Genomic DNA, 18,645 nt, shown 5'->3' with positions numbered 1-18,645 from the left:
CAGAACCGTTAAGGATTAAGTCTCTCTCTCTCTCTCTCTCTCTCTCTCTCTCTCTCTCTCTCTCTCTCTCTCTCTCTCTCTCTCTCTCTCTCTCTCATATTGTGTATTTTCTCGAACATTGGCGAAATTATACTAAATTTAAACTCAGGTTTTCATTCCTTAGTTATTATAGGTAATAGGAATAAGTGAACATCCCCACATAAATTTTTCAGTCAAGGGGCGGTCTTGTTATATGTAACTTTTAGGGATAGATTCACCTGTACGGTATGCGATTGCTAACGAGAAATACTGGAGAAGGTGGTGTTTCCAACAGTAAGTTCATCTGTCCCCCGGAAATAGAGTGCAAACGGTTGTGTGAAGAACAGAGAGGGATCGACGTTCTGCCGTTCCTCAACCCAATGGAAAACACGTGGGTTTGCATTGTGAATGCCTGGGATTCACAAGACGAACAAACATCATTACAACTTATGCAACATGCTGCAACAGAGTGGGAATTACTGAGGAGGAGGCCTGAAATTGTTTACAACTATGTTACAGCCCAAAAGGCTTCAGAGTGTAACTGATAATCTCGGTGGCTGGACCTAGTTCTGATTTGCATGGTCATTTCCACTTTTGGTTTCGAATACGTTCTTTTCGTCCTCTGCCATATTAATGGTATTTTCATGTATATTTCTTGTGTTTGCATTGTGTGGGCACATATATATAGTATTATAATGCAGTATATATATATTTGTGTATGTGTATATATACAGTATATATTATATTTTATATATATATATGTGTGCGTGTAAAGGGTTGACTATAAATTTAACTTGTGTCAAGAAAGAAAAAATACAATTTATTAATTTAGCTCATTGAACTGATGTTTAACCTATATTGGTACTAATCTGACTTTGTGTCAAGAATGAATGAATACAGTTTATCAATTTACTACGTGAGCTCTATAAAAAAACATTAATAGAAGAGTTAATTAAAATGAAAAGAATGTTAAGAATAACGGGTGTGGAACTGTATTCCTCAGTAATATGTAATGACAGTATCGCAAAGCGATGTAAAAGTCACAACTACAAAATGGCTGCTCAAGGTATTTACGATTCACCCTCCAAAGCCTCTGACAACCACAAATATGAACACACATGACGCCAGTGGTATATTCGTGCCGTAATGAAGGCAGGGACTAGATCATCAGAAACGGTATTTCATCACCAATGTATTATCTTGTCATCGCATGGATTGCTTCCCACAATTTGATATCGATATAACACCAATATCTATATAACAATGCCATACCCAAAGAAACTGATTCATTAGTAACAGGAACTATCAAAGGAATGACTTACCGAAAGGTGTCAACCAAACAAAGGAAGAAGGGAATGGACTTGTTCCAAAAAAGTTATGGAGAAAGAGAGAGAGTATAGCCACGTCTTGATAGAAAGGGTTTTATAACTGTTGTTATGAGTATAGTGTTTCCAACTTTAGAGTATTGTGCGTTATGCACAGAAAAAGTTCCACAGGCAGCGTTGCCAGCACCTTTGTGCTTGCATTTCACCGGGGCATTAGCCGCTACTTCGTGGATCTGCCAGTTTCCTCCTTATCCTTAGCTCCCACAAAGTGCACCGAAATACATGACGGGAACTGTACAAGAAAGCGACAGACATCATCATGGTACCACTGTCGCCATCACGAGTTTATTTTTATAATCTTATTGTGGTAATACAACTTTGTACAAGGAAACCAGCAGTGCACAGTGGTATTTATGGACAATTTTGTGCTCAGCATATATTGGTAGGTGCAGAAGCTTCTTGACTGTATGACCACTCTTAGGTAAACTGAAGTTTCCGTGGGAGTGTGTGATTGGTAGTGTCGTTTATCTGCGGTGTCTATACCATTAGTACGTAGAAAGTCCAGGAGGAATCCACTGCTTTGTTCCCTGTTTCGTAGAAGCCAACTATATTTCTGTTTACATTTTCCAGTATCTTTTAAGAGAACTTTCAAGCGTGTTTAGTGTAATCATATACCAAATCATTGCTGATTTGTTGTGATTTTAGTGGATGATTACATGGTCAGCTTTGCTTTGTAATTTGGAAAGAGATTTTTATTAAGGACATACTGTACATAGTATATACTAATTCCTTTTAGCATAATTTAGCATAGTTTTAAGTTATAATTTTTCTCCAGATGCCTGTGGTAATGAAATGTAAACAAAAATCAAGTATAAAACAATTGTGTTGGCTGTCTGCCACCGCCTCATATTATACAGTAAACTAACAAACGAAAAGAATGTGCTCAACAAAGTTTGAGGAAGGTTTTTAAATAACACAGGTCGTTATTTTGTTGACACACGATATTTTGATGCAATTGTAAAACGACAAAAGAGTGAAGCTGACTGAAACAAAATTGTTCGGTTTGTGGATATGAGGGTTGTTTTTATATCCCGCATTATGACATGAAAAACTAGCGAATCTAGAGTAGCTCTGAAGAACACCATGGATGGTTGGAACAACCGTCAGCTTGGGAGTGAATAAACAAAGCAGTATTGCAGCAGTTTCTTTATTCCTCCTTGAAGACTGAAAAAGCACTTGAGATATTTGAGGTTAAGCCAGAGACTTGTAGAATTCACATGTGTATTTTGAAGAAAATGAAAATACTGGGCCATAAAAGAATAACTGAAACGGGGAAAAAGTATACCTTAGTTTTACCAGACCACTGAGCTGATTAACAGCTCTCCTAGGGCTGGCCCGAAGGATTAGACTTGTTTTACGTGGCTAAGAACCAATTGGTTACTTAGCAACGGGACCTACAGCTTATTGTGGAATCCGAACCACATTATAGCGAGAAATGAATTTCTATCACCAGAAATAAATTCCTCGGCATGAAAGGCCTGGGTGGATTTGGAGAGGCTGCTTTATCACAGAATGATTGGGGCAGGCTAAGAAATGAAGTAAGACAATTTTTAAAGGCAGTTTAGTTGTAAGGTATGCATATAGATATCTCCAAAACCATCTTTAAATGATATGGATTTTAAAAATGATGGCACACGAGTGAGAATGAATTTCAGTTTCATTAAGCAGAATAGAATAATAATCAGTTTAGTGAGTTACAGGGTAGGTAAACTTCTTCATCCCTAAAGCTTTGAAAATCCTAGAATCCCCATTTAGATACATGTCAGAAGTGAAGTTGATTCCCGAAGAAAGATCAGTATAAGAAGAGTTTTGGTAACAGGATGACGTAGCAGATAAATTGGGTACAGCATTTCCCGGTGGCCGTAAGCGGTCAGCCACTTATCTGTGGATGCGCAGAACAAGTGTATTTCGTGAGAAAGGATAAAAGTTGGAATTAATAATCAAGTGGAAAAGATGATGGACCATGAGAACTGGATTCTTGTAATCACTTGGACACTTATTAACGGACAATATCTTTAATCTTATGCTGAACTTTTTTTTTATTTTAATTTTGTCTTTAACTGCTATATAGTTACTAACAACAATTCTACCTACATAAGATAAAACTAAGAAAGTTTTGTGTGTGTAAGAATGATACTCATTTTTCACTTACTTACCATATCCCAAACATCAAAATCTAGCTCATCAAGAGTACTAATATAATCTTGAGCTGAATATGCAGTGACTTATCTCGTAAGATTGCATTAAATTTTATTACAGGATTAGCCAAGACAGCTCGATGGAAATTATGATGTTTAGATGCCATAGCTAATTCCCATTTGAACAACTTTTATAGATGGATTATGAACTCTATAGTTTAATACTCGTGTCTAAGAAAATTCTGTCCCTGTTCCATTTGAAAGGATTGTAGTCTTACAAGTTTTTGCTCGTTACTGTGACATTCTTTTATACTACAAAATGCACGCGTCCAAGGGTTGTTTCACTTCGACCACTCTTGAGTTCTTTCAACACTGTATTGCATACGTGTTCAGTCCCTCTCCACTTCACCCACGTATTATACGACAACTCTCCCTTTTTCTTTGACAATAAATGTTTTGAAATATCTGTAAAACTAATAGGTTTGAGGTTATTCCTTGGTTTTAGTTTTCTGTAAAAGACAACTATTGAGGTGGCTATTTGTCTGTCCGTCCGCACTTTTTCTGTCCACTTCAGATCTTAAAAGTAATGAGGTTAGAGGGAGCTGGTAAATTGGTTTTGTTGATCATCCACCCTCCAATCATCAAACATACCAAATTGCAGCCCTCTTTGCCTCAGTGTATTTTATTTTATTTAAGGTTAAAGTTTGCCATAATCGTGCATCTGGCAACGATATAGGACATGCCACCACCGGTCCGTGGGTAAAGATTCATGGACCGCGGCTCATACAGCATTATACCGAGACCATCGAAAGATAGATCTGTTTTCGATGACCTTGATTATACGCTGTACAGAAAACTCGATTGCGTTGAAGAAACTTCTGCGCATTCTTTACTTGCTTAGGTTATTGCTTACATCGACATCGAAACCGTGATAAATGTTTTGAGATATAGTTTACGAAACTGATTATTTTGAGAGCGTTGCTTTCCAAACACCTTCCCACTTTATAACTCCAAGAAATTGCTTGAAATGTAATGCGTGAAACACTTGTTTTGAGATATTGCCTCCTATTCATTTTTAAGCCACAGTAAATGTTGTGGGGTGTTATCTGTTAAATTGATCATTTTAGGATTTAAACACCAATGAATATTTTTGAAATGTGATCTGTGAATCTTCATTTCAAGAGCTTCCTAGTCAGAAACCCAGCTCGCACTGTAGGTCGAGTCCTATGAATCTTATTTTTAGAATCAATTGTGGCAGTTAAGAAATACACAAACCTAACGCCGTGTTTTTCGTTTATGAAATCATAATTCTTGTGTATATTTCTATGTTAGATTTTTAATGGGTAAGTAAGTCATTGTCAGTGCAAATATGTCAAGCTTCAAGAATCAGTTATTCAGGAAAATAAAAGTTTTTTTTTTTTACTTTTCAGAAATCACACGGAAAGAGAGAACATAGGAGCGTCAACTATAAGGTAAGTAAAGTGAAATAGGGTTTTGTATAAAACCATTCAGTCTAAGTTGTTTGTGAAGTGAACATAATTAAGTTGAAGGATTCAGCAAACAAAATTTTTTCCTGCTTTTTTGTACTAGTAATCTCTGATACACATTATCAAGCGATCTCGGGAATGCGAGAAGAGCTGGCAGCGGAGCTAAAACGGATTATGGAAAGCTGTATAAAAAACACGAGGAATTATAAGTTTGAATATTTAATTTTCATATTATCTTAAATGAATCAAGAGAGAAAATTCATCAAAGAGAAAATAGCTATCTGTGTTTTATGAGCATTTTTAACTGCTGCGTGTGTGTCGCTCTGAGCAGTTTGAACGTGAGCATGGTGTTTATTGCTCTGAACTCATTTAGTACATATGTGTGTGTGTGTGTGTATTGCTTTGCTCTGTAACTATTCTCTCCCCTTACCGCCAGGCTTTGGTTTTTTCTTATTGCCTGTTCCCATGACGTATGATTTAATTCATTTAATGAGCTAAAATGGATGAGTATTGTGCATAACTGACGATTTGTAAACTCTCTCTCTCTCTCTCTCTCTCTCTCTCTCTCTCTCTCTCTATATATATATATATATATATATATATATATATATATATATATATGTATATGTATACTTTATATATATATAGATTATATATATCTATGTATACATACCGCATATATACAGTGTATCACATTCCTGTAAATGTTCCCCATCCTTTCCGTTGTAGTATTAAATTTCCTTACGCATCTGTTTTGCTTATTGTATTATAAATGATTTTATCGTTTACTTCGTTAGGGTTAGCAACTGCCGAGAAATGTTAGGCTTATTTCTGGAGGAGTGAAGTATATTAAGGAAGTTAGTTTGGTAGGTCTGTAGCCGGGTTACTTTTAGCGAGGTGGTAAATTAACGTTGTTTACCAGGTGTAAGAGAATGAGTAAAAAATATTAGCGCCATTAATCGTGTTCTGCAGTTAAGTGAATGATTTATTGATAAGTTCCATAAGATATATCAGTTAGTGATAAGATGTCAAATAAAAGGTTAATAGTATTAAAAGTCAGTAGGTTTGGCCTTTAGTAAAGGGTTTTAAGGAACCAAGAAAATACATGTATGATTGCCTCCTTCAGGCCTGTCTGATTTTCAGATGTCCAGATATCACGCTGTAGAACGATTGCACATCCTCAGTTTTCCACAGTATCGTAGCAATTGGATCAGGATTTTTAGATTTTAACCATACCCTGCTTTTTGTATGCTGTTGTTGGTAGAGGCGTTTGTTGAGACCCATTTTTAACTAAACAATTCATCTTAACTTAAAAAAAAATACTTTGAGTATGAGACACTTTGTATCACAGCACTTATCATCAAGCTACTTTTTATTATTTATCAAGTCTCTCTCTCTCTCTCTCTCTCTCTCTCTCTCTCTCTCTCTCTCTCTCTCTCTCTCTCTCTCTCTTTCAAACACACACACACACACACACACACACACACAAAAGGGCAGATTGAATATTTCAGTAGTATCAGTACTGATTTTTATTATTTTTTACACTTACCCATATTTATAAATCATGATATAGTGTATCATTCAGAAATTTTACTATTCTGGTACCTGTTTATGCGGAAGCACATCTGCTTATGCATAATTACAGAAAATAAGGAATACATTTTCTTTTATTCCTTGATAATATAGCTTACATTCTCTCTCTCTCTCTCTCTCTCTCTCTCTCTCTCTCTCTCATATTTTATTTATTTCCGGGTATCAGTCTCCTATGCTGATATCAAGTACTGTTTGATGAAAATGACGTGGGCATTTCCACATTCATCAAAATGTACTGCTTAGATGGATAGGCGAAGGAAACGTTATTGGAAAGGGTCTTCCATTCGAAGCTAATTGTGGTACTTCAGGGTGGCATCAGGTTTGGACATTTTTGACGGAAATATTTTGAAAGGTTAACGCATCGGAATCAAAGGCTGCCAGCCCTCGTTAGGAGTCTGGATTTTGGTTCGGAAGCCCACGAATACAGATGAAGGAAGTAGGCTTCCATTTTGACTTGGTCTCAGTTCTAACAGGCTGGTTTAACGTACACTTGTGGCTTTCTATCAGTTCAGGTACTATCCCGTATGGGGAAGCCGAGTCTGACAATGCCAATCGTGAAGAATGTGAATTTCCTGAACATGTATTGATACTTTCTTAATATGCTCAATCGGATGTTATTATTATTATTATTATTATTATTATTATTATTATTATTATTATTATTATCCACCTGATAACGGATCCTCCACCCACGGCTCTGCTGACTCGTCCTTGGCGACACCTACACATTCTTTTGGTAACTTTATCCATGGTCAAGGGCCAAACACTGATATGGATTCCCTTATCGACTTCCACAAAACCAAAACAGTGGTTTGCGAGGATGATAAATCTGCTGGTGGCGTAAATGCACATGTGCGTGTATTATAATGCACATGTATCCAGAGTCATTAGACTATGAAGCTTATATGATAGCATAAAACCAAATGGGTTAGTACTAAGAGTTAAACTTGAAGGTGCCTGTGATCATCAGTCCTTTGAAGTTTATATTTCTTCTTGTTGGTCTGTGTCCTGTTTAGTTTTGTTTTCACTGTAAAGGTGGGCATTCCCCAAACTCAGAAATTTGCCCTCGATATAATTTTGAATCGAATGTCCTGGAAATTGCTGATGCAGAAACAGATGAATCAGATAGAACGCAGCTACATAATCCAGGATAAAGAGTTCAGTTGATGGTAATATTTAATAATTTTCAAGACGTGAATCTTCAGAAAATATTTTAAAAAATATGATTATTAGATGTCAGTTTCTTTAAAGTCTCACACGACTTTTTAGATGTCATTTTTTTTTTGAAGTATCACACGACTTTTATTCTTAACTGGGAAACAGACTTAACCATATTTTTCCCTTCCGATGGATATCAGGAACATTCTCCGTTTTTTTCCATTCGTGGGTTATCGTTCACTAAGGTACTGTTTCCCTTTGACATGACTACAGTAACTAAAGGCTAGTCAAGATAGACAGCAACATGTGGCTGGCGACGGATAGAATTTTTAGCGCATTATGAACCGTATAGTGCAGTAGAACTGCACTATAGGAGATGGTTCAGTAATGTATCTTTGAGGTTTGACTTTATTAATTGCTTCTGCGTTTTGTAAGACCTTGAAATGATGCAATATTTCAAAGTTGTAGTCATAAGATCAGTATAATGCGTAAATAATTACGACAAAGGGAAAATCTTAGTATGTCAGTAGCTAAATCATTGGTAATGGTATACTTAAGAACTAATATACTTTGAATTAATCATTGATGAAAAGAGGTTAGGTAATCAAGACGAACAAAATAAAGGCTGGTCTGTCGCCATCCACAGATTTAAAGAATATAGATAAGACGTCGAAATGCTGTCGGTTGAAAATGTCAATAGCTGTGCCAGTATTTTGAATGACTTCATCATCTTAGATTCCATAGATAGGTCTGTTTGCAACTTTGTCTTTGAGAAGACCTGACGGATGTTAGCAAGAAAATACTAACTTCCATATGAAGGAAATGGGTTTCATAAAACAACTGGTACTTAGTATAAGCCTATATAAAGCTTGAAAGAAAAGTAGAGGAGGATAAAAAGGAAACGAACCTGCACATTCGTTCCGGTCAAAGTCTGAAATCCAGTCCATTAGTTGCTTTTCTTTGTAAACTAACACATGATTTTTTCTCTCTTAAGTGTTAACCGGTATTATTATATAGTAATCGCAATAGACATTTACTAATTTACAATATATATATTTTCAGGTTCATGACTGTAATCCAATTAGAAAATAAGTTACCTGCAGCATTTAGGTTTCATATGAATGTGCATGGTGTTACGAACAGTAGTCATAGTTTCTTTTTTATAAAGGGATTATTGCCTCTCTTTCGGCTGCAACGGTTTCAGTGTCCCCTAAACTTCAGTAATTGTGCATTCTTATAAGAGTGACACCTTCGAACAGTGTAACTCTCTCTCTCTCTCTCTCTCTCTCTCTCTCTCTCTCTCTCTCTCTCTCTTAGTAAGGTTACCGTTGTGTATGTTATTTTCGGATTGTCGTAACAGTAATAGCAAGAAGGTAGTACATACGAAATTGGTACCAATAGCCTGAATTTGTGTGTAGGTGGACAGGTTTCCTTGCAAGGTGAAATACTTTCTCATAAAGGGACGACGCATACACCCCGTTGCTAATATCCACTTAACTGTAAATATCTCCCCTGCCCCCAGTTGTTAATTAAAATGTCTTTTGAATGTTTTGCTTCTCATGAATTCAAATTAATTAAACCAGCTCGTTTCTCTTTTTCGACGAAGAGCAGCATAAGCTTGGAGCCAATTTAATCTTGAATTCTTTATTTTTAGATTTATTCTAGACGTGAGAAAAAGATAATTAAGTTTCTTTACTTTAAATATTACGCAAGGGAAAATTAAGATTGGGGTTTTGCAGGCTCATTGCAATTATGCTATTTTCATTATTGTCCATCTCTTCTATTCATTCTTTGGCCAGTATTTCTATTGAATCTACAGTTCTTCCCTATGCTTAACTTTCCGGCCTTCCTCTCGTTCTCGCTCTATTTTGAACGGCTATTCCTCCATTTTTCCTTTGTTCTCGAGTTGAAAGCATGTCAAAAGGGGGATCCTGTAACTGTATTAAAGTTCCCTCTAGACGGTGTCTTCCAATTATCTCGGCGTCTTCGCACCCAGTTCTGGATTCTGGTAGATAAAATTTAAATGCATCATCTCACTTATGTCTACATATTGGATTTGAAGTCCCCGTTAAACATATCTTGGAAAATTATGTATGAGTGTATTGTTAGAATTTTTTCCAGAAATATATTTCGCTTCGTAAGTTTTGTCCTTTCTTCTATTTATTCAGGTTTCCTAGTTTCCTTATTTGTCGCAGTTCGAAGCTCTTTTCGCATTCATCTTATGCTGCTCCGTTTTCTTTCACTTATGAAGTGGCTCGAGTCAAATGTATTTCGTGAAAGCGGTGTAACCGCTCCTTGGTTTTTTCCCACTTAATCAAGTTTTGCTTGCAATCGATATCGTTGGTTCTATTCAGTGCAGATTATATTGACATTTCCTTTGAGGTCACCGTACCTCCTACAGTCTTTTGAGATGGGCTTGTTAGACTTACAAGTCTTCACTACATACAGTTACTCTTAGAAAGTTCAGTCATTAGACCGCCCAGTTCAATGCAGTAGTTCTTTCTTTCCCTCCCCACCTAAATTGAGTATCGTTTTCATGCATCCATTTTCCATGGTTCGCATAAACCTCCAGCTTTCAGAAGTTAAGCCTGTAGCTTTCCTCGGTGTAAGGCTTCTATCATCCCCTGTTAGGCGTTAGGTTGCAAGGCTTATGTATCAAAAGTGCCCTGGTAACCGTTCTTTTTATTTAGCTCTTTATATTCATATCTCAGCCTACGCTTATATGAATTGTTAAATTGCTTTTTACATAATAAGATATAAGAAACTTATACTCTTATTGAATGTTGGTATTTCTGATGTATCGATGTACATTAAATTTTAATTTCCTTAATAATAAATGAGTGTTTGGAAATAGAGCCTCTTTTCATTACTATTAAAGCAAGGTTTCAATGATCGTACGTAATTCGTAAATTCCTTTTGATTTCAAATTATTTTTAATTTTCTGTAAAATACAGAGCTCTTTTTTTACATTTTCCTTTCATTTTTCATCATAACTGGGGCATTCTCAAGCCAGGTTGTCATTATTTCACACTAATTTGACGTATTGCTCTGGATGTAAGAACAAAAAGTCTGACTTCCTACATCAGTCTCATATAGTCTATAGCTAATCAGTCGTTTCTTTGATGTCCTGTATTTGCAGGTAATAGTGTTGGAAAGGACTGGGAGCCGCTCACTTTGAACAGGTCGAGAATTTTATTTTTCCCGAAAACGCCGGCTGTCGTAAAGGAATTAATTAACGGTATCTCAGCAAAATATTCGTAAAACCATTTACAGCTTAGCCTTAGACAATGAATATAATAAAGATTTTGCCCCTCTCGTAGTGTCAACGTGCAGAAAGAGGCTGGAAAGCCTTAGTATATTTTGTAAGTTATATGAATGTACATACATTTATGTCATTTTATCTATTACACACATACACACATATATATACATAGATAGATAGATATTATATGCCTAAATATATATATATATATATATATATATATATATATATATATATATATATATATATAAATATATAAATGCATGTGTATAAATCTCTATCTATATATATGTAGACAGATAAATATATTTAGATATATACATACAAATATACTGTATATATATATATAATATATATATATATATATATATATATATATATAGAGAGAGAGAGAGAGAGAGAGAGAGAGAGAGAGAGAGAGAGAGAGAGAGAGAGAGAGAGGAGAGAGAGAGAGAAAGCATACACATACATATACAAATATATATATATATATATATATATATATATATATTATATATATATATATATATATATTTTATATAAATATACATGTAGCTCTCTTCTCTGTAATCAACAAATGCTACCAGAAGGGTATTTTTAAATTACGCTCCTGAAGAATATGCATTGAGCCAAATATCTAATAATTGCAATTCTGCGTTTTCTAAAAGCGAGCTTGTTCATCTTTAAGCTTTTGTCAGTTTCTTTCTCCATCCTGTTGAGACTATGAATATTGAATATTTTCATTACAACTGAATATTTTGACAAAGTGAAGCTTCTTTATAGTTATCCCACTCCTTCAGGTCAACTTACTTTTGTATCAAAAATATTACTTCCAATTCCCAATCATCGGCTCTGTTTTCCTATTCCAAATTCTTCCAAAAAAGTCTATTCTCAATTTTTTAAATCTGGCAAAATGCTGATAATGGTCGGCATAAGCCAAATCAAAAAGTCCTTCAAAAGAAGGCATCGTGCTTACCCCATACAAAAATGGGAAAAAAGCACGTTAAAAGAAGAAGAAGAAGAATGATAATTGGTTGAATGTAACATAGCATCATTATATTTCATCACATTACCTAGTGATCCGAATGAAAGCTTCTTTAATGACCCAGATTATTCCCTCAAACACACTTTATGTTCTATCTGTTGATAATACTGTCGAGTGGAGAAGCTATGATAAATGCGTTCCAAGCCCAAGAGCAAATAGCACGGTGCTTTAGTCAGCGGTTTCAAGTGGGTTTCGGATACATGTTATTTCATGCCGAACGTTTTCTTTTATATTATTTCCATATATTTTAGCTCAAACTGGAACAAATTATACGAAATATTAGGAGAAACATTCATTAGCAGCATTTATAAAAACTGAAGTCCACTTAAAACTTGGAATTGATAAAAATTACTATGTGAAACTTTATGGCGAGGTAAAAGAACAGCCACCAATATCTTTTTATGTCGAGAGAACATCTCCATATTATTTTCTTGGCAACAGTTGACTGGTTTTTGGGACCTTTCAAAGCACAGTAAGTAGATGAAAGCAGTATTGCAGCACTTTAATGTACAGTTCAGTAGTTATTGTGGCTCTTCACAGGTGCACAAACTAGAACAGGAAGATCACAGGGATGAACAACCGAGGCTTTCACGATAATCACAATGGATGATACCAGTTGATAGGAAAATGCCTTTTTTTCACATTGGACGAAAAGTGCGCATGAGAATTTTAGTGTGAAGTATTGGAATCAAAATGCCTATATTTATCATGGCAGTTCGTCTTAATGTTTACAAGATATAGAGCAAACGTTTAGTAAAATGTAGGCGCATTTAGTACGGCTATTGCGCCTGTGTTGCTTACTATGTATAACTAACGTATCTGTTTATTTTTCCTTACTTTGTGCTTCGGTAACGAATGTACAGTATCATTAAATAAAGCATTGCTCTTCTGTTATTGTCTGTATGTATGCTATTATTATAAAACTAATACAATCGTATTTCTTTACGAATAAAGACTGAAACCCTCTTTGTATACACATCCTGAACTATATATACCACAGATTAAACAAGAAAAACGAAATTGGGGGTCTTTTCCTGACTTCTACATCTTTGGAAACTGAATAAATCAAACGGTTGTCTGAAAATATATTCTTGTTCCACTGTCCAACAAACCCCCTAAGAATTTTTTTAGTTTTTAATGTCAAGTAATTCATGCATACAGCAGACTGATAAAGTCTTGTGCATGCCATATTTGGTAACATATACGTAATGTCCGTAAACGTATATATTTTCCCAGCCTTATATTTATTAGTCTTGGAGCCTGGTAGAGTCCCGTATGCAGTAAGATGTACCCTAAATTTGACTTCAGATCTTGTTTAAGGATTGTTTGGATTTAAAAAAAAAAAAAAAAACTGTGGTGCATGTTCCACAACTGCCCTGTTTTCCGCCATTTTGAAATTCAAGATGGCCGCCTCACAGAAATGATAATATTCAATAAATGACCAGAATATACTCAAATATGCATATTATTCAAAGGTCTTAATAACCAGAATAAATAATAGGATAGTTTGATATGAATTTTCATCGGATACGGGTATAAATAAAAAAAAATTAAAATTAAAAGAAATTTATTCATACATAATTGTTTATCTACAGTATGTCTCCCAATACTGTGCGGTAGTAAAATTAAGCAAATGAATCATACACTTGTGTAACGAACACTCTCAAACCTTCATTTCACAGTCATACCATTAAATCATCTTCCCTGTCTTTGGAATCATTATGACTCTTTCTTATAGTATTATGTGGATTGCTACACTGCCCACTTCATATCGGCAATTTACAGAATTCAGTAGCTAATGTCTGCTACACATGAGACATGCATTTGACCTAAAAGCATTTTACAGGTGCATGGAAATGGAAAACGGGGGTTGATTAGGTTCAGAAACAATAAGTGATAATTAGAAGTCATCTTCAAAATGTAACCATAATCTAGTGGGTTCTATTACATCTGGTAAACTTTGTGGCATTTGTCCAGTGATAACATTGCAAAAAAGCTCGCTTAATATGAAGCTGTGCTATTTGAAGTGGAACAAGTCTTTCAAAATTGTTTTTAATGCTTTTTATGATGGTACAGGAAATATCGCAGCTCATTTAATGTATCTATGTTGACTCCACCTGTAAACAAGGCAAGAAACTGCTCTGTTGCGTTTATCATGAGAAAGTTCTTTATTTTCCAAAATTGCTTGATTAACTCTATTCCACCTTGCTCTGCTGCCTTTGAATACAGCAAGTTTCATTGAAACCTTGCGGGTTGTGTCACAACCGCTAAGTATAGGCAACCGGAAGTTCAGAAACTAGTGCTCTGACATTGTCAAATTGCTAAATCATGGACTGGCAATGCCCTTTTGGTGTTGGCTTGTCCACAAAGGACCCATAGCTCTTCTAGACCACTGAATTTCTAAGTTTCACTGAAGTGGTACAGTAGACATACTAAAACATCTGTATCTGGTGAAGCCACTATGACTCTCGTGAATAATTCTGTGCAAGTGGCATGGTTGATATGTAACAACATTCTATCATCAGCCTCTTTGTGTTGACAGTGAAGTGTCGGTACATCCACAACAGTTTGAGAGCTGATTCTCAGGCACTTATACAAGTCATCTTCATGAGAACCTCCAAGGTATATAGGTATGGACATACTTTCTGTACCTTGAGTCACTTTCTCAGTTAACCACTTGATGAAAAATTCTTGCAGCCTTACCTTGTTTTTGATTGATGACCAGAACCTTTCCATATCTACTGGAAATGGAGTGTCACTGCGGTTGATAGATACCTCTATTGGATAAACTTTTCTTCTCATTCGTTCACAGTCTTTTATGCTATCTAGGTCATAAATATCAAAGACAACATCAATTCGTTTGCAAGTGGCTGACATGGAAGAAAATATTTTCCACAAGTGAGCTGCCTTACACCAAATGTTTTCAGCTTCAACTGTGTCACTGATAATTTTCTAGCATATCCCATGAAATCAAAGACAATAGCTGTAGGATGAGTAGTGTCTGAGAAAGGTACTTTCTGTGGAGCTGTTTCTTTAAGTCTTTCTTCAATGACATGGTAAGGCTGCAAGAATTTTTCATCAGGTGGTTAATTGAGAAAGTGACTCAAGGTACAGAAAGTATGTCCATACCTATATACCTTGGAGGTTCTCATGAAGATGACTTGTATAAGTGCCTGAGAATCAGCTCTCAAACTGTTGTGGATGTACCGACACTTCATTGTCAACACAAAGAGGCTGATGATAGAATGTTTTTATATATCAGCCATGCCACTTGCACAGAATTATTCACGAGAGTCATAGTGGCTTCACCAGATACAGATGTTTAGTATGTCTACTGTACCACTTCAGTGAAACTTGGAAATTCAGTGGTCTAGAAGAGCTTATGGGTCCTTTTTGTGGACAAACCAACACTCAAAAGGGCATTGCCAGTCCATGATTTGCAGTACTGACAATGTCAAGAGCACTAGCTCTCTGTACTTCCAGCTGTCCATGCACTGGTGGTTGTGACACGACCTGCAAGGTTTCAACGAAACTTGCTGTATTCAAGGCAGCAGAGCAAGGTGGAAGAGTTAATCAAGAATTACGGAAAAATAAAGAACTTTCTCATGATATGGAAATCAAAGCAGCAGCTTTCTTGCCTAGCCATTGGTGGAGGCAACATATAGATACATTCAATGAGCTGCGATATTTCTTGTGCCATCAAAAAGCATTAAAAATATTTTGAAAGACGTTGTTCTGACTTCAAATATACAATTTCATGTTAAGCGAGCTTTGTTTGCAATGTTATCACATGGACAAATGCCACAAAAACTACCATAGATATACTGAATCCACTAGATTATGGTTACATTTTGAAAGATGACTTCCTGGTACCACTTATTGTTTCTGAACCTAATCAACCCCCCCGGTTTTCCATTTCCATGCACCTGTAAAAATGCTTAGGTCAAATGTATGTCACTTGCCATGTAGCAGACATTAGCTGCTGTGAATTCTGTAAGTGATGTAAGTGGCAGTGTAGCAATCCAAATAATACTATAAGAAAAGTCATAATGATTCCAAAGATATGAAGATGATTTAATGGTGAAATGAAATGAAGCTTTAAGAGTGTGATTTTCCAAACAATTAGTTCGTTACACAAGTGTATGATTTATTTGCTTAATTTTGCTACCCCACAGTATTGGGAGACATAATTAAACAATTATGTATTAATAAATTTCTTTAATTTTGATTTTTTATTTATACCTTTATCTGATGAAAAATTCATGTCAAACCATCCTGTTATTTATTCTCATATTCAAGACCTTGAAATTGAGTAATAATTTATTGACTTTTTATCATTTTTGTGAATGGATTTCAAAATGGAAAAACAGGCCAGTTGTGGAACATGTGACCAAGTTTTTTTATCCCAAAAACCCTTAAACAAGATCTGAAGTCAAATTTAGTGGGTACATCTTAGTGCATAGGGGGGACCCTACCAGGACCATGATAGATCCAAACAAATAATGTATGGATTATAAACCATAAATCAAAAATTGACATTTAATTCTCTTTTTCAGTCTTACCCATGAATGCTTATAATTGTTTTGCTTACCCTAATACCAATGTCACTTCCTTTACACATGGCGTTACCAAGAACATCCGTCTGTTTAAATATTCTCTCTGACTATTTCCTGATTTCGTTAAACTTAACTATCTAGACTCGAGTATTTAGCTCATTCAGCTTTGCTATTTTCATATCCTCCATAGAATTTATGCATATGCATCCTGGCTTTTGTCTGTTGTATTCCACTAATACAATATTCACGGTTTCTTGTTACCCCATATACCTGCACTTGTTTTCAGCAGATTAATATACATTCCTGATGTTAACCCATTCCTTATTGATATTCTGGTCCTTCACAGATATGTTCCATAGAACTGCAATCTATTTCGACATTCATTTTTCAGTTGCAAAAGACCCTTACTGTTCATCTTCAAGAGGCTTTCCGGTATCAAACCCAGATACTTTATCATTTTTTGTTGGGTGCTTTTAATTTTATCACTAGTGCTGCAGAGCACATTGGTTATCACTTCCAAATTCTGCTCCTCTGTTGCTCCTCACAATCCTCACTCTTTAATAGTTGTGTAATCTATTTGGTTTATACTCTCACCAACGTGCATTGATGTGTCCTTGTCGGAGCATCTCCTGTGTTAGTTGGAATTCTGCCATCAGAGGTGAAAACTTTTTCACTATGTAGTTATAATGGGATCAAAAAAGTGCTAAAAGTCTAGAATTGAAATAGCTAATGTTTTATATATGGGATAAATTATGTAAACAATGTTCATGTATATAAATATATATATATATATATATATATAATATATCATTCATAATATATATATATATATATATATATATGTATATGATTAACTTTTGTTTTAGAGAGAGAGTAGAGAGGTTGCTCAGAAAGTTTTCTTTGGAAAGATAGATGAATGCTAAATGTATAGAGTAGTTTAATGGAAACCATTCTTAAAGGAGGCTAAATCCACAAGTCCTGATGTTTGTGAATGAAACTATTGAGGTTTTGAGTTAATCAAATGAAAAAATATAAAAGTTATGTTTTGTATAGATTAGGTTCCTAATGTATGTAAAGCCTTTGCTTGGTTGCCGAAGCCAGAAGATTGCCGAGGAAAGGTATGGTAAAAACTGATTGTCCAGTTCAAAGAGGATTTAGAGAATATTGGCAGAAAATTCTTGAAGTGTAGTAGAAACCAAAGAAATTCCATTTTTAAAGTTTGTGCGTTGATCCTATGAAGATATAATCTCACATCTTATGCATATCCCTAAGGCCTGTACTGGTCATTGACCTTGAGAAACAGTTTTCAGTTTGGCGATATCTTGTGGGTGTTTTGGTTAGACAGTTATGCACACTTCTGTGCAGCTGCAGTTTTCCTTTGATTGGTGTACTGTCTAGATGTACTTACTCGTGCTCTCCAATATGACTGTTGTTGAAGCTTTTCCTGTGTTTGGATGGTTTATAATTGTGGCTTGTTGTTAAGTAGTACATGTTGTGTGTGTTTGGAGTTTTCGTGCTTGATGATGCTTCTTCTTTATGTAAGAATTATCAGTGCAGGTGTTCAGGACATGATCGAGTGTATGCCCGATTCATGCCTTGCGTTTGCATTGATCCTCATTCTTTGTGTTTGTCGTGCTTAGGCCGGGCGTGTTAGTCATTTTTTACTTTTGCTGAATGTATATCTTGGTATCCTTCCCAGAAGAGATTAAATTCAAGGAGGAAGAAGATGAAGAATTTTCCATTGTGCCATCCAAGGGAAATACACTTGCTCTTCTGCATCCGGCCTACGCCTCACACTTATCAGTCAGTGTCTACCCATGCTCCTACTACAACAGAGGATGTGATGAATGACCTGGTTGCCTGGTTGATGATCAAGCTGCTTGTTCTGGGTATAACACTGAGATGGGAAAATCCACTGGAACTCTTCCTTTCTGGCCTCTGTCATGCCTCTTTGTCACCAAAACGACCCCAAGAATCACGGGAGTTGTTGAGATCTCTGTGGC

At 35.7% G+C, this 18,645-nt stretch overlaps 1 protein-coding gene across 1 annotated transcript in view; it reads left to right on the top strand.

The window, feature by feature from the left end:
* Positions 1-18,645, top strand: part of LOC136835825 (uncharacterized) — a 174,965-nt gene that overhangs the window by 18,938 nt on the left and 137,382 nt on the right. The window contains exon 3 of the mRNA XM_067099678.1: positions 4,972-5,013. Within this exon, the coding sequence (XP_066955779.1) occupies positions 4,972-5,013 (42 nt within the window). The remainder of the gene's footprint in view (positions 1-4,971; positions 5,014-18,645) is intronic.

The sequence above is a fragment of the Macrobrachium rosenbergii genome, chromosome 55 (assembly GCF_040412425.1).
Source record: "Macrobrachium rosenbergii isolate ZJJX-2024 chromosome 55, ASM4041242v1, whole genome shotgun sequence".
Taxonomy (NCBI): domain Eukaryota; kingdom Metazoa; phylum Arthropoda; class Malacostraca; order Decapoda; family Palaemonidae; genus Macrobrachium; species Macrobrachium rosenbergii.
The sequence above is the reverse complement of the archived record's forward strand: the minus strand, read 5'-3'. Positions and strand labels throughout refer to the sequence as shown.